Consider the following 22,981-nt stretch of genomic DNA (forward strand, 5'->3'; position numbering starts at 1 on the left):
AGAAAGCTAAGGGAAAACCAGTGGATGAATGGATAGAGGAATGGTGAGAAAATAAGTCATAATATTTAATGTATAAATAGAACTTCTAGGAAGCTTGAGAATAAAGGTGGAAATGAGATGGATGGGCAGGGACTTGTAAATCATGGAAGGGCTGACACAGATTAAGATGCACATATAAATGGTCATATGAAATTGAAAACTCTGTACAAGTATTTAAAGATAATAAGAAAAAATAGGGAAAATGTATTTTGTGTCTCAAATTAGTCTTGATACTATAACAGATTGGCCTAAAATATGAATTCTTATTTTCTTTCAAGATTTTAGCATTGATTTTATGCTCTGTGTGTGTCTGTACAGATTTAGAAAGTGTATCTCTGTTATGTTTTTTGAAAACAGAGCTGCAAATTCCCACAAAGGTAGCACAGGAATGTCTACCGCTCCACTGCTTCTTCTGTGATCTGCATAGACATGCCACCAAACATGGATGTAAAGTACGCCATAAAACAGGGCTCTGTATCCATGAGAAAGAGGGGAAGAGTATTCCGCAACACTTAACATTGACACTCCCATATTTAGTGTCAGCATCATTCTAGATATGATGAATTTACCCTTACTCTATGCTAGAAATTAGATATCTCAACCTCACTAGTTTGGAAATAGGTTTGTGTAGGTCTAGGGGAATTCATGGGAGTTATGGGGAGAAGCTCTGAAGTTAGATCCAGTTTTGTTTTGTTTTTTTTTTTTGTCGGTCATAGGGCTTGAACTCTGGGCTTGGGCGCTGTCCCTGTGCTCTTCAGCTCAAGGTGAGCGCTCTACCACTTGAGCCACAGCGCCACTTCCAGAAGCTCTGAAGTTAGACATCTGGTCTACCTCAGCTATATGAATCAGGTATGATTAGATTCCAGAACACTAAGAAACAGTGGTACATTCTGGACAAATCCAGGGGATATAAGATTGAACATTACAGTGTATAGATTCTGCCTGAAAAATGTAAGAGCCTAGACTCTACTAAACACATACACACACCAAGCCTATTGGCTCAACCATGAGAATGAAGATGTGCAGAAAGGGGATAAAAGTTTTGCAGAAGGGCTGGGAAGTTGGTGCAGTGGTAGAACGGTTGCCTTGCATGCCTGAGGCCCTGGGTTCGATTCCTCAGCACCACATAAGCAAAAAGAAAAAAGCCGAAAGTGGCGCTGTGGCTCAAGTAGTAGAGCGCTAGCCTTGAGCTGAAGAACTGAGGGACAGCGCCCAGGCCCAGAGCTCAGGCCCCACGACCAGACCCAAAAAAAAAGTTTTGCAGTAATAAAACCTAGGAAAGAGCTCCAGGGTCTGTCCTGCTTATTAGCAATGTTTACATTCCCTCAAAACAAAGGCAACTGGGTAATCCCCTCAAAGGACTGACCTGCAACATCCAGGTGGAAGGAGACCTTCTGGCCCCCGGCCTCGCAGCTGTACTCCCCGGCGTCTGCCTTGCCCGCCTGCTGCACCACCAGCCGCCGCGTGCAGCCTGACGCCTCCACGCGCACCTTCGAGCTGGAGCTCAGCTTCTTCCCGTCCTTGTACCAGGTCACCTCCATCTGCTCCTGGGCCACCTCACAGCTCAGTGTGGTACTGGCCCCAGCCTCGGCCTTCACCTCGCTTTTTGCCTGCTGCTCCTTGGCAAACATCAGCTTGGGCTCTGAGTACACAAAGTTACATGACATCTAGGTCAGGAAGCCCACGGTAGAAGAAGACCTAGACCTGGTAGTTGGAGGGTCGAACTTTCTTTTTTTTGTCGGTCATGGGTCCTGAACTCTGGGCCTGGGCGCTGTCCCTCAGCTCTTCAGCTCAAGGCTAGCGCTCTATCACTTGTGCCACAGTGCCACTTCCAGCTTTTCCTGCTTATGCGGTGCTGAGGAATTGAACCCAGGGCCTCATTCATGCTAGGCAAGCACTCTTCCACTGAGCCACCTTTTCAGCCTTGGGCAGAACTTTCTGTATGCCCAGAACAAGTCTCTCTTGGCATACCACAGTTCACCCACCTTTCCTGCATGATGGGGTTGTTCCAGAGAGGACATTGACACAGTCTCTGTGCACAGACTCCTCCAAGGAGCCCATTAGCTTTGTGACATATGTGCCCCTGCCTCTAGAATAAAAGTCTCTCACAGAACAGTATGGGACACATCCTCACTACAAAGCTGAAAGTTTCTGAGTCCTCAATCTCATCTCCAAGTCTGAGTTCTTATCTGCACTTAGCTAATATTCAGCTAATATTATAAAGCAGCAAGACTAGGCTGTCTCCAATCCCTGGCTGCTCTCTCATCATGCCGTCACTCCCCCCACACTTCTACTACTTCTACAGGTCTACCGTTGTGATGTTGTCACCATGCAACATAAGCTCCTCACTGGAGTCCCTGGTGCAATGCCATGTTTTTAACGCAGATGAGCCTGAAGGATGCAAGACTAAGTGAAATATGCCAGGTCCAATCATCTTTCTCATTTATCTTGCTAAGCCTAATATTACTATTTTAGATTTTCAAATAGTCTTCAATTGATGTGTGAGTCTATGTATGTTTCTTCCAACCCATACACCTTTTCGTGCCCTCCTCATTTACTATCCAGTGTTGGAGGGAAGATGAGAACAGGCTTTATGTGCTGTTCTCTCATCTCAATGACAAATCTTTCATGGTTCTCTCAAATGTGGTATTACTTGATGCTTTCCATAGCAATTAACAAAATATATACAATGTCTTGAGGACTGTGCAGGATAAACTGATGCTAAATTTTATCAAACCTAACGGGTTTCATAATGTTAAATTTAATTGAAAATTGTTATTCTGTATCAGTTGAGACAATCCCATGATTCACTCACTCATTCTAACCATGTCATTCTTTCTGTAGATGTGCTGTGTGTCTGAACCTAAAGATATCATGTACATGCAATCTATGACCTGTGGCACAATGTATTCCTCTGCAGGCATAGTGAGTTCAGTTTGCTGTCTTATCCCTTGATATTAAAAACAGGACTGTAATTTGCATTTGAGTCACTGGACAGATTATGTACAACAGAAAATAATTTAGAGAGTGTATTTATTTTCCTCTCCTGCTTAGAATAATATACATGAATGTGGGATGTTTTTATTTGGGGGGGGGGGGTCCGGTCATGGGACCTGAACTCTGGGCCTGAGCACTGTCCCTCAGCTCTTTAGCTCAAGGCTAGCGCTCTACCACTTGAGCCACAGCGCCATTTCTGGCTTTTTTCTTTTGCTTATGTGGTGCTGAGGCCTCATGCATGCAAGGCAAGCGCTCTACCACTGAGCCAGCTTCCCAGCCCTTGAAATGTTTTTATTTTAACCAACAAATAATCACATGTATTTATAGGGCAAATGAGACATTCCCATATATATGTACATAGAATGATCAAATCAGGATAGTGAGAATATTACCTAAAATAGTTATTATTTCTAGATGGTGAGAATATTTCATATATTCTTTGTATACTATTAAATACTATATTTTATATATTCTTTATAACTACTTTGAACTATACTACACATTATCAATTATAGTCATCTTATTATGCAATAAAACACTAATAATTTCCTTCAAGAAGGCCATTCAAATTCCTCTTTCCCCTGTGTCATCTTGATAACTTTCTAGGAAATGCAAAATGTTCATAGTTTTGCAAACTTATTATCATAAAATAATTAGCCATATTCTCTTAAAAGTCGGCAAACAGATTTTTTTAAATCTACACACTCTCACATTTCAATGCAGAATGGAGCTATATGAAAATGTCATCCATTGACACTCAGGTCAATAGAGAGCCACAACCACTGCAACCTGACATTAGGTGGCTTAGTGAAGGGAAGGGAATGTATTTCGGGGATTGCTGTATGACAGCTGAAATGAACAAAAGGAATTCTGTAACATAAACACTACCTTGTGGACAACTGCTGCCTCTAAAGGAAGTCACCTCATTTTTCAAGGATGGAGAAAGCTCAGAAAGCTACTTGTACTTTGGCTATTTATTATAAATCAAACTCCAAAGAGAATACTAGCAGAGAATGTTCTAAATTGCCTTTGGAAATCAGAGAGCACTGCAATCCCCTAGGCGCATTCCCACCAGCACTCTGACAGTGCACAGCCTACACATAGACCCTACAATAGGACGTCAATACCATGGCACGTCAGCGTCTATGTATGGAAATGAAGGAAGAATCCAGACACATGAAACTATTACTAAGCCAAATTTTTGTCTCAAGGTAATTTAAGTACAATGGGGTAGTCAAAACTCCCCTCATTTAATTTCATTGAAATGGAAACAAGTGGCCCTAGCAGGAAACTTCATGTGTTGCCTAATCAGAGAACGCAGGTGCTGCCAGACACGCGACAGAACATTCTCGTACCAGGCACACTTGGCCCGAGTCCCATGCACCAGACAGAGCCACATACCTCCCTGGAAAGCAAGAACCAGCACGAGGCTGCCAGGGCTGCTAGAAATGCATAACAATGCATTACCACACGGAGGCAGTGTTCAAGGTACAGAGTGATCGCCCCTCCTACTCCCACCCTTCCCACTCCAGTGCTCAGTCAAGCAACACAGTGTGTCACAAAGCCAACAGGGCCTTTCCTTTGTGGAAAAAAACAACTGACCTGTGACACCCAGGTGGAAGGAGACCTTCTGGCCCCCGGACTCGCAGCTGTACTCCCCAGCATCTGCCTTGCCCGCCTGCTGCACCACCAGCCGCCGCGTGCAGCCCGACGCCTCCACGCGCACCTTCGAGCTGGAGCTCAGCTTCTTCCCGTCCTTGTACCAGGTCACCTCCGTCTGCGCCTGGGCCACCTCGCAGCTCAGTGTGGTGGTGGCCCCCGCCTCAGCCTTCACCTCGCTTTTTGCCTGCTGCTCCTTAGCAAACACCATCTTGGGCTCTGGACACAGACAAGGGTACAAGGCAGTAATCCTAGCTACTCAGGTGGCTGAGAAATGAGGATAATGATTCAAAGCCAGCTTGGATAGGAAAAGTCTATGAGATTTATTTTTTATTTTTTGGGGGGGGGTTCTGGTCATGGGACCTGGACTCTGGGCCTGGGCGCTGTCCCTCAGCTCTTCAGCTCAAGGCTAGCGCACTACCACTTGAGCCACAGCGCCACTTCCGGCTTTTTTCTTTTTGCTTATGTGGTGCTGAGGAATCGAACCCAGGGCCTCAGGCATGCAAGGCAAGCGCTCTACCACTGAACCACCTTCCCAGCCCCAGTCTATGAGATTTTTAACTCCAATTACCCACAAAAATCCAGAAGTACAACTGGCTCAAGTGGTAGAGCTCTAGCCTTGAACAAAAAGAACTCAAGGACAGTTCTCAGGCCCAAAGCTCAAGCCCCAGTACTGGCACAGAGACAAGAAAGAAACAGAGACAGAGATATCAGAGAGAAACTGTAGAATAGATCCAAATTCTTCAGTGACTAGAGCTCACCTGAGCCCAAGCAGGCTAGTCCTGATTAGCAGAGCACTGCATGACAATGCACATGGTTCTAAGCTATGTGTGGCCCACTATGATGTTTCATAGCTGTGTATGGAGAAGCCTGGGGTACTCAGCCCTCATCACCCCCGAGCACCCCAGACTCACCCAGCCCAGACAACCTGCTGCTGCCTGTGTGGTCACAGAAGCCTGGCCTGCCCCTGACAATGCCACCTTCCTGATCTTTGCAGACAGGATCCTGACTCTTCCTTGCCTCAGATTTCCCACAGCCCACAGACCGCCAATGACCTACCAACTCTTTCCCACCATTCAGGGGCCCCGGCAAAAGGATAAAGGAATGTCTATCCTCAGCACCAACAAGCAGCACATATCTTTCTTGGCCAAGGCTATAAAAGGAATATCAGAGAGCAGAGTCCCATCCTGGGCCAAGAGGGAAGAAGACTGAACTATGGTGGCTCCTTTCCCCAGGCAGAGAGGAGGTAGAGGAGGCAGACATACAGAGATGGATGAGTGGGAACAACACAGACCCAAGCAAGGGCTTGCAGATATCTGGAGCTGGGTTAAAAGGGCATAGTGAGCTTTTGCCACCTGCATGTCACCCCGCTACACAATGTCCCATGACCTCAGCGTTAGAGACAACAAGGTGCATACCATGGTGAGCTTGGACCATCAGCCTGCTCTGGTTTCCTAATAATGGCACAATGGCCTAGAGCCACTGAGCAAAGCTGAAGACATGGATGATGAGACCCAAGGACCTAAGTGGCCTTTGCTGCCTAACATGGCCTATTTTATACCCACCACTAAGAGCTCCTCCCCATTCAACCCAACCCTGTCACCCACCTGTGACACCCAGGTGGAAGGAGACCTTCTGGCCCCCGGCCTCACAGCTGTACTCCCCGGCGTCCGCCTTGCCCGCCTGCTGCACCACCAGCCGCCGCGTGCAGCCCGACACCTCCACGCGCACCTTCGAGCTGGAGCTCAGCTTCTTCCCATCCTTGTACCAGGTCACCTCCGTCTGTGCCTGGGCCACCTCGCAGCTCAGTGTGGCACTGGCCCCCGCCTCAGCCTTCACCTCGCTTTTTGCCTGCTGCTCCTTGGCAAACACCACCTTGGGCTCTGGGGACACACAGGAGGAACACATGGTCAGAGATACTGACTAGGTATGACTATGGCTAGGGGACAGAATATTTTCTAGGTACTGCACCAGCTGTTGTGGTCAGACAAGTGCCAACACCTCTCAGTGCAAAGTGCGTAGTATATCCATATATCTTGCCACTGTTCCCTGGTTCTGTTCAGAGAGAACACTGGCCCCGTCTCTGTACACAGGCTCCTCCAATGAGCCACTAAGGTCAGGATGCATGTGTTCTTGTCCCTCCACAGCAACGTAGAGTCTCCCAGAGAGGCACGTCCTCACCACAGGGCTCACAGTCCCCAAGGCCCCACACTGATGCTCTAGGCATCATCAGCTGCTGTCTCTGGGGAAAGCCCAGACAACCCAAGGCTCCACAGCCATCGAACACCAACTGGGGCTCTGCCCTCGTGAGTTAACGCTGGTCCCCAAAAGTGGGCTGGGTCTTGCAGAGTGCACTGGGCCCTGCAGGAGTAATGTGTTCTTTCAAGAGCAGACTGCTATAAACTTCCATGCATTTGGCCCCTTCTGAACATGGCAGGCTCCCTCTCTGCTTTTTCACCATGGTGTGGAGCTAAGATCCCCACCAGCACCCCAGCACCATGCTATGTACAATCTTCCAGTCACCAGAACAATTAGCCAAATTTACTTCTTTCTCATTCACCCAGCCTTTTGTTATTGCAACACAAAGCAGATTAAAACACATGTCTTCTAATTTAGCTGCTATTCATTATAATGTAGTCAGACGTGTACTCTGGATACACTGTAATTAGTCTGCTTGTTCCCCATAAGAAATCTTGCCTTATTCAGCAACCCATGTCATCAACTAAGAGTATTATGGTGTACCTGGGGTGCTGAGATCTCTAATTCACCTGGAATTAACCTCTATATATAGCTTTTTGTTTCCATGTTGTATCCATGTTGTGTATTCTCCACATAAAACATATTTGTGAGTGTATCTTTTTGTTCTACTCTTAATATTTCCACAAATGTGGGCACTTTCTTTCCAGTATACTTGGTATAACTTATCAATAGAGCCACTGAACTTATAGATTTCTCTATAAAGAAGGTTTTCTTTTTTAATTTCTGGTTACATTTCTTTAGATGTTATAGGACTATGTGTCTATTTCTTCTTAGTTTAAGAAACTGCTCAATTTGTCAAAAATTTCCAAATTTACTACCGTAAAATTTTGTCAATCTCAAAATAACATTTTAGAAAGATGCCTAGTAGGCTGGAATCCTACACAACCACACACCATTCATATAGATGCCACACCTAGCTCTGTGCTGGTACTTGGGAGGCGCCGTCTCTCTCTCTCTCTCTCTCTGTCTCCACATATTACATATATATACTCTCTAGAGTTAGTTCTCAGACCTGTGAATCACATCAGATGCACAGACACATACAACTAACTAGCAATCTTTATGAATGGATTGTTTGACCAGTTAACGGCTACTACTGTACTAACTCATCTTGAAGAGTTTGAACTACTTACTTCTTTCCAGGTCAAAATGTATAAACTTATTTGAGGAATTTCTGACTATGCTTTAACTAAAGGCAAAAGAAAAATGAGATTTTCCTTAAAGCTACAGTTTCCAATCCCCATGTGAGCACAGGTACACATCATACCAACTCTTGGTTTGCTTTGCACAAACATCAAAGAAATCATGGATCTAGATTTTTCTCTATGTAGTGAATGCACTGAGAGAACTTCCATCTCTCCAGGAAAAGACAGAAGAACAGCCCAAAACCTTAACTTTGACAACCCACAGTTCATCCTTTGTATAATTCCAAGGATGATTATGAGGCCAAAATATCTTCCTCCTCTGACTGAAACAAATTCAAGGATCTTCCTCAAATGAGCATTCCATGTGGTTCTGAGACACTTAGGTCACAAGGCCAAAAGCAGCAGAAGTCTTAGGACAACAAATTAACACTAGGAGGGTTCTCTGCAGGTGTTCATGATGAATGGCTAATCCCAGTTACATAGAAACATCACTCCAACTGCATGAGAAGAGCCTCCCTAGGATCAGCCACAGGAATAAAAATGAGAGACAAAGGAGACTATAAAAGGAAGTCTAACATAGAGCATACTCATCTATCTGGACCATCACCCAGGCTCACATCACCTTGAAACAAAGTGAACTTTGTGTGCCAAACACTGACCTGTGACACCCAGGTGGAAGGAGACCTTCTGGCCCCCGGCCTCACAGCTGTACTCCCCGGCATCCGCCTTGCCCGCCTGCTGCACCACCAGCCGCCGCGTGCAGCCCGACGCCTCCACGCGCACCTTCGAGCTGGAGCTCAGCTTCTTCCCATCCTTGTACCAGGTCACCTCCGTCTGTGCCTGGGCCACCTCGCAGCTCAGTGTGGCGCTGGCCCCCACCTCGGCCTTCACCTCACTTTTTGCCTGCTGCTCCTTGGCAAACACCACCTTGGGCTCTGGGGACACATGGGAGGAACACATGGTCAGAGATGCTGAGTAGCTCAGGCTTGCTCCAGGTCCTGCATCTGCTGTATGCCCCAGTGCTCCTTGGCACAAGCCTCCACAGTTTATCCACACATCCTGTCCCTGCTCAGTGGCTCTGTGCTGGGGAACACTGTGACACCATCTCTGTGCACTGACGCCTACAGTGGCTCTCCAGTAATCTGTCTTGATGATGCACAGGGTTGAGAACTTCGGCCATTTATTGCCATAGTGTTTACTCCTCACATATCACTGTTCAAGATGACCTTCATTTTCACTAGTAATGTCTGGGTTTTAGGTCCTTCTTTATTTCAATACCAGTGTCTTGCCAGTTACATGCATTTAACACTCTCCCTCTCTATGTGCCTTATTCTTTCACTCTGTTATGGTGTCTTTGATGAAATAAATTTGAGGGGGGAGGTGTTTTTGGTTTTTTTACTTAGGAAATCATATTAACTGATTCAGGGTGAGCAGTGCCTTTTTGTTCTGGTTATGAAACCATTCATTATAAGAAAGTGCCTCAATAATCTGTATAACTAGTTAAGACCTACTTTCTTTACTGAAGTGGCTGATGCAAGTGTTACTGACTCTCACTAGGGCCTAAGAGAGACATAGAAGGCTATTTTTTTTTACACATCAGTGATGACCTTAGCACTGCTCAATGAAGACCATCCTCTTTTTCCTCCCCTAGCCACACACTGGTCCAAAAATCGTATGTTTTAATTCTGACTTGGGATAAAATTAAATCTTCTATGGTTTCTAATTCCTTCAAACTTCCGTCCATTTATCTCAAAACATTTTAATAATTTCCTCCACTGGGCTATCATTTGTTGGACCTAGAATATGAAAAACAATGCTTTTCAAGCTTCTGTAAATCTTTAAAATTTTTATTTTTCAGTGTTTACTCTTAGTATATGGATAACCATTTTGTGTGTGTGTGTGTGTGTGTGTGTGAGTCACACCAGTGAGTCAATCCATCAATGCCCCTACTAGGTATATAGTCGGCCCTCAGTATCTGAAGGGGAGGAAGACGGGCTCCAGTGCACCCTCAGAAGCCACTTTGGGTTCTCAATTTCTTCATATAAAATGTCATAGTATAGGCTAGGGGTAGGTAGCTCATATCTGAAACTCTAGGTGAGATTTATATATAAGGTGATCTTTCCTGAGACTTTCAAGTCTAATAAGTAATCTTTTGGATTTTTAAACTGTTAAACTTATGATCTATAAATCTCACTCTTGGTATTCTCAATCTTACACCTCTATGTTACTCCTCCGACTGTGTTGTACACTAGGCAAGGGCAGTGACAGAGGGCTCCTCTTCCTGTCCCTGTCTGAGGCAAATCCCTCACCTAAGGCAGACTGTCAACCAGTTTCCCAAAATAGCAACCACTGTTGCTACTTTGCAAAGCTTTTCAGTGTGTCATGAATTGATGCTAAATTTGGTCAGATATTTTCCAGGATACTAATCCTAAATTATATCAAGCCTTTTCCTGCCTTTATTGAAATAGCTGTGTACTTCTCTTATAATCCATCAACAGACATCACTGTGATCTTCTGTGTTTCTAATGTTAAATCAACTACACCTTCATAAGCCATGGCTTTCACTGTAGTATATGGTCCTTATGTGTTTTAGAGTAAAGTGCCAACATTGTGCTTAGTATTCTGGCTTAGCCTGTAACTTTACTTCTGCCTAATTCTTGGTAAGATTTTGAAAATCATCCCATACTGTCTACCTAAGATGAATTGGAAACCATATCTCCTTTGTCTTATTCACCATCCGCATGGGACTTTTGGAATAATTTACCAGCAGAATCACTGTGCTTATCCTTTTTCTATGAAAAGCATTTTCTAAAATACTGCTTCCGCTTATTTGAAGGTTATGGGACAACAGTTCAAGTTTTCTATCACTTCTTTGTCAGTGTTGCCATAATTACATAGGAATTGACATAACTTGTCAATTTTTGCCATAAAATGGTTTGTTACACATCTTCTCCAAATAATGTTTCACAAAAACAATAACAAGTCTTTGGGGAACCAAATTCATAACTGATTATACAGCGAGCCTTCTATATCCATAGATCCATCCACCAGCATCTCCACAGTGCCTTTTTTCTTGTAATTGTTCCCTAAATATTAAATTTTGTGATCCACAGGGTCTTGAAACCAATCTCCCAAAGACAGAAAGAGACAAGTGTTTACATACACAACATCCAACTGACTTGTGGTGCTACCTAACAGTAAAACATGGGTACATAGCCATGCTAAATCTCTTTTAGCAAAAGGAAAATTCATGAATTTCTTGGCTTTCTTTAGAAGCCAGACAAAAGAATGCCTAATCACAAGGGAAATGCCAAGTGGTATGTGCTGTCCAGCAGCCAACGCCTACCCCACAGCAACCGCCTTCACACAGCACTGACTCACTATCTCCAGCTGCTTTCACTCTGATTTTATACATCAGTCTCCAAGGGCACTTCTGACAGAGAATGTTGGAAGACAAAAGGAACACATGATGCGCTTTAAAAAGATCTTTCCACTCTCACAAGTGTATATCACATATCACATATTAACCAATCTCTGCTCTATACACTTTGCAGAGACACTGCAACGAAGCAGAGGTAGGACTTTTTTACAGTTGGACATGCAGGTGACTTCTGTCCACTACACCGGAAAGGTAAGAAATGGATCCTAGTACACCTAAAGCTGTAAAAAGAAGCACACAAGGGCTGACTGACATATTTAAAAGCGTGACTAAATAGTTGAAATTTCTCATCAATAGCTGTGGGCTGGGAAGGCGGCTCAGTGGTAGAGTGCTTGCTTTGCATGCATGAGGCCCTGGGTTCAATTCCTCAGCACCACATAAGCAAAAAGAAAAAAGCCAGAAGTGGCGCTGTGGCTCAAGTGGTAGAACGTTAGCCTTGAGCTGAAGAGCTGAGGGACAGTGCCCAGGCCCAGAGTTCAGGCCCCACGACTGGGCCCAAAGAAATAAATAAATAAATAACTGTAAGAACTGGGTGTGGCTCTGAGAGAGAACCTGGGAGCATGAGCACATCACCCAGCTGAGAGTCTCAGGGCTACTTTTGAACCCAGAGCCCAACAACACAGTGCAACAAGCAGGTTCTGGGAACATATAACTAAGGATCTGTAAAAAGGAATACTACTAGCCGGGCCTCTATGGCTCACATCTGTAATCCTAGCAACTTAGGAGGCTAAGATCTATCATGATTTGAAGTCTGTGAGACTCTGATCTCCAATTACTGTAACCAGAAGTGGCTCAAGTGGTAAAGTACTAGCCTCGAGGATGAAAAAAAAATCTCAGGGACAGTGCCCAGGCCCTGAATTCAAGCCCCAGAAGCAGAAAAGGAAAGAAACAACACCCAAGATGGACTGGAGGACCTGCCGCTGCCACTTATCCTTAGTGAACCCAGCTGCCAGTATGAAAGGGCAGGTGAGGGAAGGAGAGAGATTAAGAGACAAAGCCTAATAGAAAGACCACAAATCAGTCAATGAGTGGAAGGCAAGTCATTATCTCCAAACAAGGCTAACTTTGTATCCAAAACACTGACCTGCAACACCCAGGTGGAAGGAGACCTTCTGGCCCCCGGCCTCACAGCTGTACTCCCCGGCGTCCGCCTTGCCCGCCTGCTGCACCACCAGCCGCCGCGTGCAGCCCGACGCCTCCACGCGCACCTTCGAGCTGGAGCTCAGCTTCTTCCCATCCTTGTACCAGGTCACCTCCGTCTGCGCCTGGGCAACCTCACAGCTCAGTGTGGCGCTGGCCCCTGCCTCGGCCTTCACCTGGCTTCGAGCTGGCTGCTCCTTGGCAAACATCACCTTGGGCTCTAGAGACATGTAAGTTTAAATTAGGGTGGCCAAGTAGAGGGGGGAAAGATTTGGACAGTCTTGTGGCTCTGGATAGAACCTACCTCCGCACCAGCTGTGTGCCCAGGTTAAGTCCTAACACTGCTCAGCACCTTCCTTATCCACCTAATAATATACATTCCCTGACCCCAATGGATGCCTGAAAAGCAAGTAACCCCAAAACCTATATATGCTGTCTTTCCCTATATATACACACCTATGATAAAGTTTGATGTATAAATCAGACACAGTAAGGAATTACAACAATAATAAGGAGTAGAACAATTACAACTGGAACAGAACAATTACAACAATATTCATTAATGAAAGTCTACAAGAAAAATAAGGCCCACAGGAGTATACTCTTAGGGAGGCACAATGCCCATGTGCCTCTCATCATATAAAAATAATATTTATCAAAATAAACTCTAGGAAATGAGAACAAGAAGTTTTTTCTTTGTTGTTGTTTTTGTTTTCTTTTCTTTTTGTCTTGCTTGTTCAGTTATCCAACTTTGAGAGGGTAAGGGGGAACACAAAAATGGAAGGACAAAGGGTAGACAAACGTAGCAGTGGTACTCACTAGACACCATGTTGAAAATGAACTATACAACTTGTGGGTGGAGACAAGAGGAAAAACTAGGAGAGTGAGGGAAAGGGTTATGTTGTCCAAAATGAAATATACTTATTACCTGATTTATTAAACTGTAACTACTCCATATATCACCTTTGCAATAACTTAAAAAATTAAGAAAAATTTTTAAAAAGAAAAATAAGCCAGGTGCCAGTGGCTCACGCCTATAATCCTAGCTACTCAGCAGGCTGAGATCTGAGGATCGTGGTTCAAGCCAGCCCAGGCAGGAAAGTCCGTGAGACTCATCTCCTGTGGCTCAAGCGGTAGAGTGCTTGCCTTGAGCTGAAGAGCTGAGGGATAGCGCTCATGCCCAAAGTTCAAGCCCCATGACCAACAAAAAAAAAAGAAAAAAGACAGAAAAATAAAAATAAGGATTACCTGGAGTGAGTCACTGAAGTGCATGACTATGTAATGAAAAATGAGCAGGTGGCTACTCTGGCAGATGGAACAAGATGGCCTGAGAGTTTATCACACTACTCAGAACCACATGCTATTTAGAACTGATGAATTGCTTATTCATTTCTGGAATTTTCCATGAAATATTTTTGGATCATTTCTAGTATGGAAGCAAACCATGGAACATGAAACTGAATAAGGAGGATGACAGTAAACATGATTGCTGACACATCCTGCCATGGTTCCATGGTGGAGTTTTTTTTCTTTTTCTTTTTGTATTAGCTTATATTGAATGTACAAAAATATCGGATTCCATTATGACATTTTCCTTTGTTCTTTTTTTGATGTTACTAGTCAAGAGTTTGGTTCAATTTTTAACAGTACTTTTTTAAAAATCAATACTGGGAATTAAACTCAGGGTCTAATGCTAGGCTAGCACTATGTCACTTGAGCCACATCTCCAGTTCTGTATTAGGAAAGTTATTTTTGGAAAAGTTGTTTAGCAAACTCTTGTCCAGGCTGCCCCTAAACCATGACTCTCTAGATCTCAACCCCCTGAGTAGTTAGGATTACAGGTGTGAGCCACCAGTGCCTGGCTTTGTATTATTTTTTACAAACACTTTGAAGAACTTGACTAAGTAATCTAATCTTTTCATATATAGCACTATAAAATAATTTGTCACATTTTCTTTAAATAACACTAACACTTATATATATGAAAAAATTTAATTAAAAATACACATGGGATTTTAGCATCTGCAAACCTCCTCATTGCAATGATACAGTACCAGCACATTTACTGCTAGCATGAGGAGTGTATGTAAGACTCTTGCTGTGGGTGTATTTTGTGCACCAAGATTCATATTCTGCAAGCTCAAGGCCCACTGCACGAATATTCCCAGATAATGGGACTTTTACAAGGTGGAACCTGTATTGAGTGGGAAAAAGTAACTTCTAAAAGTCTATATATAGCACAGTAAGATAATTACAATTAACAACAATTGATTGCATATTCAAAATAGCTAGTGAAGAGGATTTTGAATATTCCCCTCTCAAAGAAATCACAAGTGTCTGAGGGTGATAGAAATACTCCTTGTCTGATCTGATCATTATGTACTGTATACATGTACTAGAATGTCACATGATACTCCAAAAGTATGTACAATTACTATGTGTCCATTTAAAATATATTTTAAAGCTGTGTACCAGTAGCTCACAGCTATAATCCTAGCTATTCAGGAAGCTAAGATCTGAGGATCATAGTTTAAAGCCAGCTCAGGCAGGAAAGTCCTGGAGACTCTTATCTCCAATACACTATTCAGAAAAAGGCAGAAGCGGCACTGTGGCTCAAATGGTAGATCACTAGCCTTGAGCCAAAGAAGCTCAAGAACAGTGCCCAGGCCCAGAATTCAAGCTCCAGTGTGTGTATATGTGTGTGTGTGTGTGTGTGTGTATAAACATATATATGTTTTTATATACTATATATTTTATAAATATATGTATTTACATATATTTTACATATATATATGGTCCTTGCATGCCATCTGAATTCCTCTCATATGTAATGCCATCTGCCATGGTGTGGTTCAGGCAGAACCGAGTCTACATTCTTTGGGCTTTCAGCATCTAGAACTAGAGCATGCATCTAGAGCTGAATAAAACATCTTTTCCTTATCAAGTATTCAGTGCCCAGTATTTTGAAAAACAAACTAATAAGACTCTCTTTAAAAAAATACATTTACGGGGCTGGGAAGGTGGCTCAGTGGTAGAGCGCTTGCCTTGCATGCATGAGGCCCTGGGTTCGATTCCTCAGCACCACATATGCAAAAAGAAAAAAGCCGGAAGTGGCGCTGTAGCTCAAGTGGTAGAGCGCTAGCCTTGAGCTGAAGAGCTGAAGGGCAGCGCCCAGGCCCAGAGTTCAGGCCCCACGACTGGACCCAAAATAAAAACAAACAAACAAAAAAAATACATTTAGTTTCATACTCCCCAAGGAACCATCTAGAAAGGTACAGGCACAAATAATTACTGGGGAATGTCACAAAGTAAACACTGCCATGTTAGCACTATATACAGTATGGGGGGAGGGCAGGCATGGAGAGAATGCTAGGATACTAAATGTTCTAACATTCAGTAGAGTGAATAATACCAAAATACATTGTATCTATTAATACAGATACTAAAATAAAACTCACTGAAAGCTGTTGAAAAATAGGGGAAGGTGTAAAAGAAGTCAGTTTGATTAAAGGGTAGTATATGTATGTATGAAATCCCAAGATGAAACTCCTTTGAATATCATGCACTAAAAAATGGCAGAAATGTAAAAGGGGAGATGTTTGGAGTTTAGGGTATTAGAGGGACAAGAAAGGTGAGGATAATGAGAGGAGAGTAAATATAATCAAAATAGTTTACATCCACATGTGAAAATGAAACTATGCAGCATGTTGAGATTGACTTGGAGGGAAGATGACAGAGGTAAGACTGGGCAAGGTACATTTACAAATGGATATGTCCAAATCTCTCTCTCTCTCTCTCTCTCTCTCTCTCTCCCTCTCTCTCTCTCTCCCTTCCTCCCTCTCTCTCTCTCCCTCTCCTTCCCTCCCTCTCTCTCTCTTTCTCTCTCTCACACACACACACTTGTTAATAAAAAGTATAAAAAACTAAGTGCTGGTGGCTCATATTTGTAATCCTGGCTGCTCAAGAGACTGAGATCTGAACACCAAGATTCGATGCTAGCCCAAGTAGAAACATCTGAAATTCTTTTCTTCAAAGAACCAGCATCATATAGCCGGGTGCTGGTGACTCACGCCTATAATCCTAGCTACTCAGCAGGTTGAGATCTGAGGATCACAATTCAAAGCCAGCCTGGGCAGGAAAGTCTGTGAAACTCTTATCTCCAATAAACCACCAGAAAACCGGAAGTGGCACTGTAGCTCAAGTGCCCAGAGTTCAAGCCCCACGACAGACAAAAGAAAGAAAGAAAGAAAGAAAGAAACAGCATCTTTGAGCCATCTTTGAGTGAACTATCTAAGGGTAGCACCCAGGCCCTGAGTTAAAGCCCTACTACCAGCACTAAACTGCTGATTCCTTCCTAGGAGTAAGTTTATAAATCAAACTTCGAGGGAAATTCCGACACAAAACATTCTAACTGAAGTTAAAAAAGATAAGTAAGACCTTCCTTAAAAGGACAACTCTAAGCCTCATATCTAAACATTTCTGCTGCTAGTTTACTGAGCATTGACATAACACAAGCATGGGTCTAGAAAACATCTATACCCACCCAAGAGAAGGGAAGAATACTGAAGAAGACTGACAACCCTAAAAATCCATAGATAAGTCTTGAGGCAACTCCATGTATTTGGTGGCTGAAATCTTCCTTAATCCCAATCAAGTGAAATTCAAACATCTCTCACAAGTGAGGTAGAGCCGGGTGGAGCTGTGCAAGGGGAAGAGGATGACACCAGCCTCCAGCAGAAAGAAACTGACCTCCACGAGGTGAGACGGCCAGGCCACCTCACACCACAGAGTCTGAAGGAGTCAGAGTTAGACACAGGCGGTCAAACCAGAAAGATGCTGGGAAGCTGGTGAGATTGTGTGACTGCGAACACCACTGGGGATCCACAGAACAGAACGAGTCTTTCTCACAGGGCACCGATGGCTGATGCCTGTCATCCTAGCTATTCAGGAGGCTGAAATCTAAGGATTGAGGTTCAAAGCCAGCCCAGGCAGGAAAGTCTGTGAGACTCTTCTCTCCAATTAACCACCCAAAATGTGGAGCTGTGGCTCAAAGTGGTAGAGTGCTAGACTTGAGGGGGGAAAAAAAAACATCTCAGGGGCAGTGCCCAGGCCCTGAGTTCAAAACCTATTACCAACCAAAAAAAAAATGTTTTTCTCCCTCTCCCATCAGTTTCCTTTGGTCTAACACATCAGGAAAATGAGAGTTGGAAACTAGGAGATTAGAGATGAAGTCTAACAGAAAGAGCAGAAAGCCTATCATCATGGCAATCAGTCCACATCTTTATCACCTTCAAAAAAATGCCACAAGGAACTCACCTGCAACATCCAGATGGAAGGAGACCTTCTGGCCCCCGGCCTCACAGCTGTACTCCCCGGCGTCCGCCTTGCCCGCCTGCTGCACCACCAGCCGCCGCGTGCAGCCCGACGCCTCCACGCGCACCTTCGAGCTGGAGCTCAGCTTCTTCCCGTCCTTGTACCAGGTCACCTCCGTCTGTGCCTGGGCCACCTCGCAGCTGAGTGTGGCGCTGGCCCCAGCCGCGGCCTTCACCTCATTATGTGCCTGCTGCTGCTTGGTGAATATCACCTTGGGCTCTGGGGACAGGAGGGTCATGTTATCAGACACAACGTTGGTACCAACAGAGATCGAAACTTCAGGGTCCCATAAATTGTATCCCTGAGGTCAATGACATTGTGTGTCCCAGTTTGTGTTCACAGACATGGATATGTGTTCACAAACACAGTGTTTCCTGTCTCAGAGACTCAGGTGTACATCTTAAGGATATTCTGACTTGAGAAGAATTCGGAGGCTGGTGGGAGGAGCCTGGTGATAGCCTAGCAACTGTACCTATGAGTTTTCTGTTTCTGCCACATGACTGTCAACTCTGCATGTCAGGTCCTGGTTATGTAAAACTGTTTCTCTACAGCTGGCACACAATATAGATTCCACACAGTATCCTATGTATTACCTTTGTATAACTAGCACATAAAGTATGCAAATGCACAGTCCATGAACCTCTTTAATTAAACAAAATGTGTCAACAAAAAGAATATCCCTAGGTCCTGCCCATATGGAGCAGCCCTCAAAGTCTTGTGACTTCACATAAATGAAACTAGTCACACATTGCATAGTGATATGCCAGTCAATGACAGAGCCTAAGATTCTAACAACCAACATCAATGAAGGGCCTCCTAGGTACAGGCAACCACGGCTGAAGCTGGTAGCTACAAGCCAACATGTGTGTACAATGAAAATGAGAAAGCGATGCTCTCAGACAGAATGCAGAGCAGCATGAGGAGTCGACTGGCACCTTAGACTCAGTGGACAGGGAGAGCATGGGTGATGGTAGAGAAGCAGTCAGTGTGATAAACACCAAAGGAAAGTCTAACAGAGACAAGGGTCTCCTGTATGGACAGGCCTGGAGAAGAGCCATGTGCCTCGCAGCAGAAAGAGTTCTGGAAGAATGTAAGACTTCCTGGCTTCAAGGAGGGAAAGTCACAGGTAAAGGCCACTCACAGGTGGGGCCCACACCAGCATCTTCTCATCTTTGCTGAATATGGCAGGACAGTGAGATCCAGACATAGAAACAAGGAAAACGATGTTACACACAGATCACTGTTGACACTATGCTGTAGACAGAGATGAAAGTTGAGATTGAGGAGACAAATCACCAATGGACTGGGATAGTGTGACACTGAATCCCAAGCGTGGGCATTTCCTTTCCCAGACCTTTGGTGGGCTGTGAAGCTGCATGGAGCAGGAGGCTACAAAGCTGTCTAAGTCTGTTTTGTGTTATTGTAATAAAATACCTGAGGCTGAGCACCTCAGAAAATGTATACATTTAGCTCACCGTTTCAGAAGTTCAAGAGGACAGCCCTCACAGAGGCTCAGCTCCGGCGAGGATGCCACAGCAAGTGGCACCACAGTGGGAAGAACATGTGTGGAAGAGAGGCTCCAGAGGTGCCAGACTTACTAATGACAACCCAGTGTCTTGGGAACTAATTTAGTCCCTTAAGAGCTAATCCACCCTATTAATCTACTCATGAGGTAGAGTTCCCATTCCCCCAAAACCACCACACCAAGCTGGGCGCTGGTGGCTCAACTCTGTAATCCTAGCTACTCAGGAGATGAGATCTGAGGATCATGGTTCAAAGCCAGCCCAGGCAGGAAAGTCTGCAGAACTCTTATCCCCAATAAACCACCAGAAAACTAGGACTGGCACTGTGGCTCAAGGGGTAGAGTGCTCGCCTTGAGCTGAAGAGCTGAGGGACAGCACACTGGCCCGGAGTTCAAGCCCTACAACCGACAAAAAAAAAAAAAAAACACCAGGGACCAAGCTCAACTATATAAACCTCAACAGGGACACACATCCAAACCAAACCATAGCAGAAGTCAAGCAAACCTCACATGACTGAAGAGACAAGAAAGCTGAAGGCTGGCTAAGAAGGAGCCACACAACACCCCAAGGCTCTGTGGGATCCTTGGAGGGCTGTGGTCAGAACCAATCCCTGGAGGACTGTGATCAGAATCAAATGCAATGGCTAGAGTCAGGATATCCTTTGAATGAGTCTAAGTACTTAGCTGTGTGTGAGCAGTGTCATTTTCAGTACAAAGTATAGAATCCACAAACTCTATGGAAAATTAATCCGAAATTTTAAACTTGAAAATGCAGTAACTGAAAGTAAACCCAACTTCAAGGAGATTACCATTGTATTAGATGTAGTAGAACATAAGACTGATGAACTGGAAGACAGGTCAAAAGAAAATACAAAAATTAAAGCAGAGAGAAAAAGGATTTCTGAAGCAGAAAAAGGGCTGTATAATACAGGTGAGAAAATATGAAAACATCTAACAGCGCAATGGAAGTCCTAAAAGATTGACCAGACAGAAGAAGCAAAAGTCAAGACTGTCCACAACTAATAAAATGACATAATCACAACAACTCAAGATGCTCTAGACTCCAACCAGAATAAACATGAAACAAGCCACACAAAGTCACCACAGTAGCACTGCTGAAAGCCAACTTTAGGGAAAACAGTTAAAAGCAACATGATGAAGAAAAGATGTGACTCTTAAAGGAACTATAACAAGTCAATAGTTTGTATTTCAAAATATAAAATTAAAGATAATATAATTAAGTCTCTAAAATGTCAGGAAAATAGCTGCTAAACTATAAGTTAATTCCTAGAGAAAATAGCACTTGACATTAAAAGTGAGATAAATGTTTTCAAACAAGCAGAAATCAAGAGGATGTGGACCAGTGGCAGAACTGCTAAAATACTGAAGCCAGAGATCTTCAAATAGAAAAGGGGGAGGAAGAAGGGGGAAGAGGGGTAAGGAGAAATGGGAAGGTAAGGAGGAGGAAGGGGAGGAGAAGGAGTAGCAGAGAGGAGGGGGAGGTGGAGAAAGGGAGAGGAAGAGGAGGAGGAGGAAGAGGAGGAGAGGAGGAGAGGAGGAGAGGAGGAGAGGAGGAAGAGGAAAGGAGGAGGAAGAAGAGGAAAGGAGGAGGAGAGGAGGAAAGAAGGAGAAGGAGAGAAGGAAAAGGAGAAGAGGAAGGGGAAGAGGAGATGGAGGAGGAGGAAGAGGAAGAGAGGGAAGAGGAGGAGAGAGAGGAGGAGGAAGAGGAGCACAAGGAGGAGGAAGAGGAGGAGAGGAGGAAGAGGAAAGGAGGAGGGGAGGAGGAGAAGAGAGGAAAGAGGAAGAAGAGGAGAGGAGGAGGGGGGAAGAAAGGGAGAAAGAGGAGAAGGAAAAGAAGGAGAAGGAGAGGAGAAGGAAAAGGAAGAGAGGAGGGGGAAGAGGAGAGGGAGGAGGAGGAAGAGGAGGAGAGGGAAGAGGAGGAAGAAGAGCACAAGGAGGAGGAGGAAGAGGAGAGGAGGAAGAGGAAATGAGGAAGAGAGGAGGAGGAGGAGGAGGAGGAAAGGAGGAAGAAGAAAAGAGGAGGAAGAGGAGAAGAAGAGTAGAGGAGGAGAGGAGGAGCAGAGGGGAGGAGGAGGGGAGGAGGAGGAGCGGAGGAGGAGCAGAGGAGGAGCAGAGGGGAGGCGGAGGAGCAGAGGAGGCAGCAGCAACACTGAGCCCAAACCCTGGCTGCCTCTACAACTTCCTGGCTAAGTCAAATCCTGGCAGGTTACCAAAGGTCAAGTAAAAAGACTAGAAGCACTTTACAAAATCTAAGCAATTCAAATATAATAACAATGTAAAAAATTACCAGTTCCCTATCCTACGGAAAATTAAAAAATCTCAAGACACCCACCTGTGACAGCCAGGTGGAAGGAGACCTTCTGGCCCCTGGCCTCACAGCTGTACTCCCCGGCGTCCGCCTTGCCCGCCTGCTGCACCACCAGCCGCCGCGTGCAGCCCGACGCCTCCACGTGCACCTTCGAGCTGGAGCTCAGCTTCTTCCCATCCTTGTACCAGGTCACCTCCGTCTGTGCCTGGGCCACCTCGCAGCTCAGTGTGGCACTGGCCCCCGCCTCGGCCTTCACCTCATTACGTACCTGCTGCTGCTTGGCAAACACCACCTCGGGCTCTGGGGAAAGGCAAGGATGAATGACCAGTTAACTCTGTCTTCTTAGATGACAAAGATAATTTTTTGTTTCAATATTCATCTAAAGATATGGAGCAATTATGCTGACTGGTCTTCATTAGGAATTGCTGAAAACACAAGATTGTGGCTTATCAACTAAGATAGTTTTTCTAGCCAAGCTTCTCATCCTAAATGGAATATTTGACTACTAATCCACACCTTCAATCTAGTAACAAGAAAATATACCACTACCAGACACTACCCAATCTTACATAACCTCTAAGAAATCTGAGATTCATATCTCCAATTAACCAGCAAAAAGCAGAGTGAAGTTGTGGCTCAAGCACCAGCCTTGAATAAGAAAAGCTAAGGAAGGGGGCTGGGAAGGTGGATCAGTGGTAGAGCGCTTGCCTTGCATGCATGAGGCCCTGGGTTCGATTCCTCAGCACCACATAGGCAAAAAGAAAAAAAAAAGCCAGAAGTGGTGTTGTGGCTCAAGTGGTAGAACGCTAGCCTTGAGCTGAAGAGCTGAGGGACAGCGCCCAAGCCCAGAGTTCAGGCCCCATGACCAGACCCCCCCCCCCCAAAAAAAAAAGCTAAGTAAGAGCATGAGGCCCTAAGTTCAAATGTGCATGTGTGCGCACGCGCGCACACGCGCACACACACACGCACACACACACACACACACACACACACACAAATAAGGGATGACTAGTAAAATTAAAGGTTAGGGTTCCCATAACTCACACCTAAAAGCCTAGCTTACCCAGAAGTCTGAGATC

At 44.7% G+C, this 22,981-nt stretch overlaps 1 protein-coding gene across 1 annotated transcript in view; it reads right to left on the reverse strand.

The window, feature by feature from the left end:
• The window catches only part of Obscn (obscurin, cytoskeletal calmodulin and titin-interacting RhoGEF), a 121,009-nt gene that overhangs the window by 77,589 nt on the left and 20,439 nt on the right, over positions 1-22,981 (reverse strand). Inside the window, exons 8-14 of the mRNA XM_042669531.1 lie at positions 21,927-22,202; positions 17,995-18,270; positions 12,623-12,898; positions 8,759-9,034; positions 6,303-6,578; positions 4,639-4,914; positions 1,406-1,681 (exon numbers count right to left, since the gene is read on the reverse strand). Coding sequence (XP_042525465.1) covers positions 1,406-1,681; positions 4,639-4,914; positions 6,303-6,578; positions 8,759-9,034; positions 12,623-12,898; positions 17,995-18,270; positions 21,927-22,202 — 1,932 coding nt within the window. The remainder of the gene's footprint in view (positions 1-1,405; positions 1,682-4,638; positions 4,915-6,302; positions 6,579-8,758; positions 9,035-12,622; positions 12,899-17,994; positions 18,271-21,926; positions 22,203-22,981) is intronic.

Source organism: Dipodomys spectabilis, unplaced genomic scaffold (genome assembly GCF_019054845.1).
Source record: "Dipodomys spectabilis isolate Male_0828 unplaced genomic scaffold, ASM1905484v1 ptg000496l, whole genome shotgun sequence".
In the NCBI taxonomy this organism is placed as follows: Eukaryota; Metazoa; Chordata; class Mammalia; order Rodentia; family Heteromyidae; genus Dipodomys; species Dipodomys spectabilis.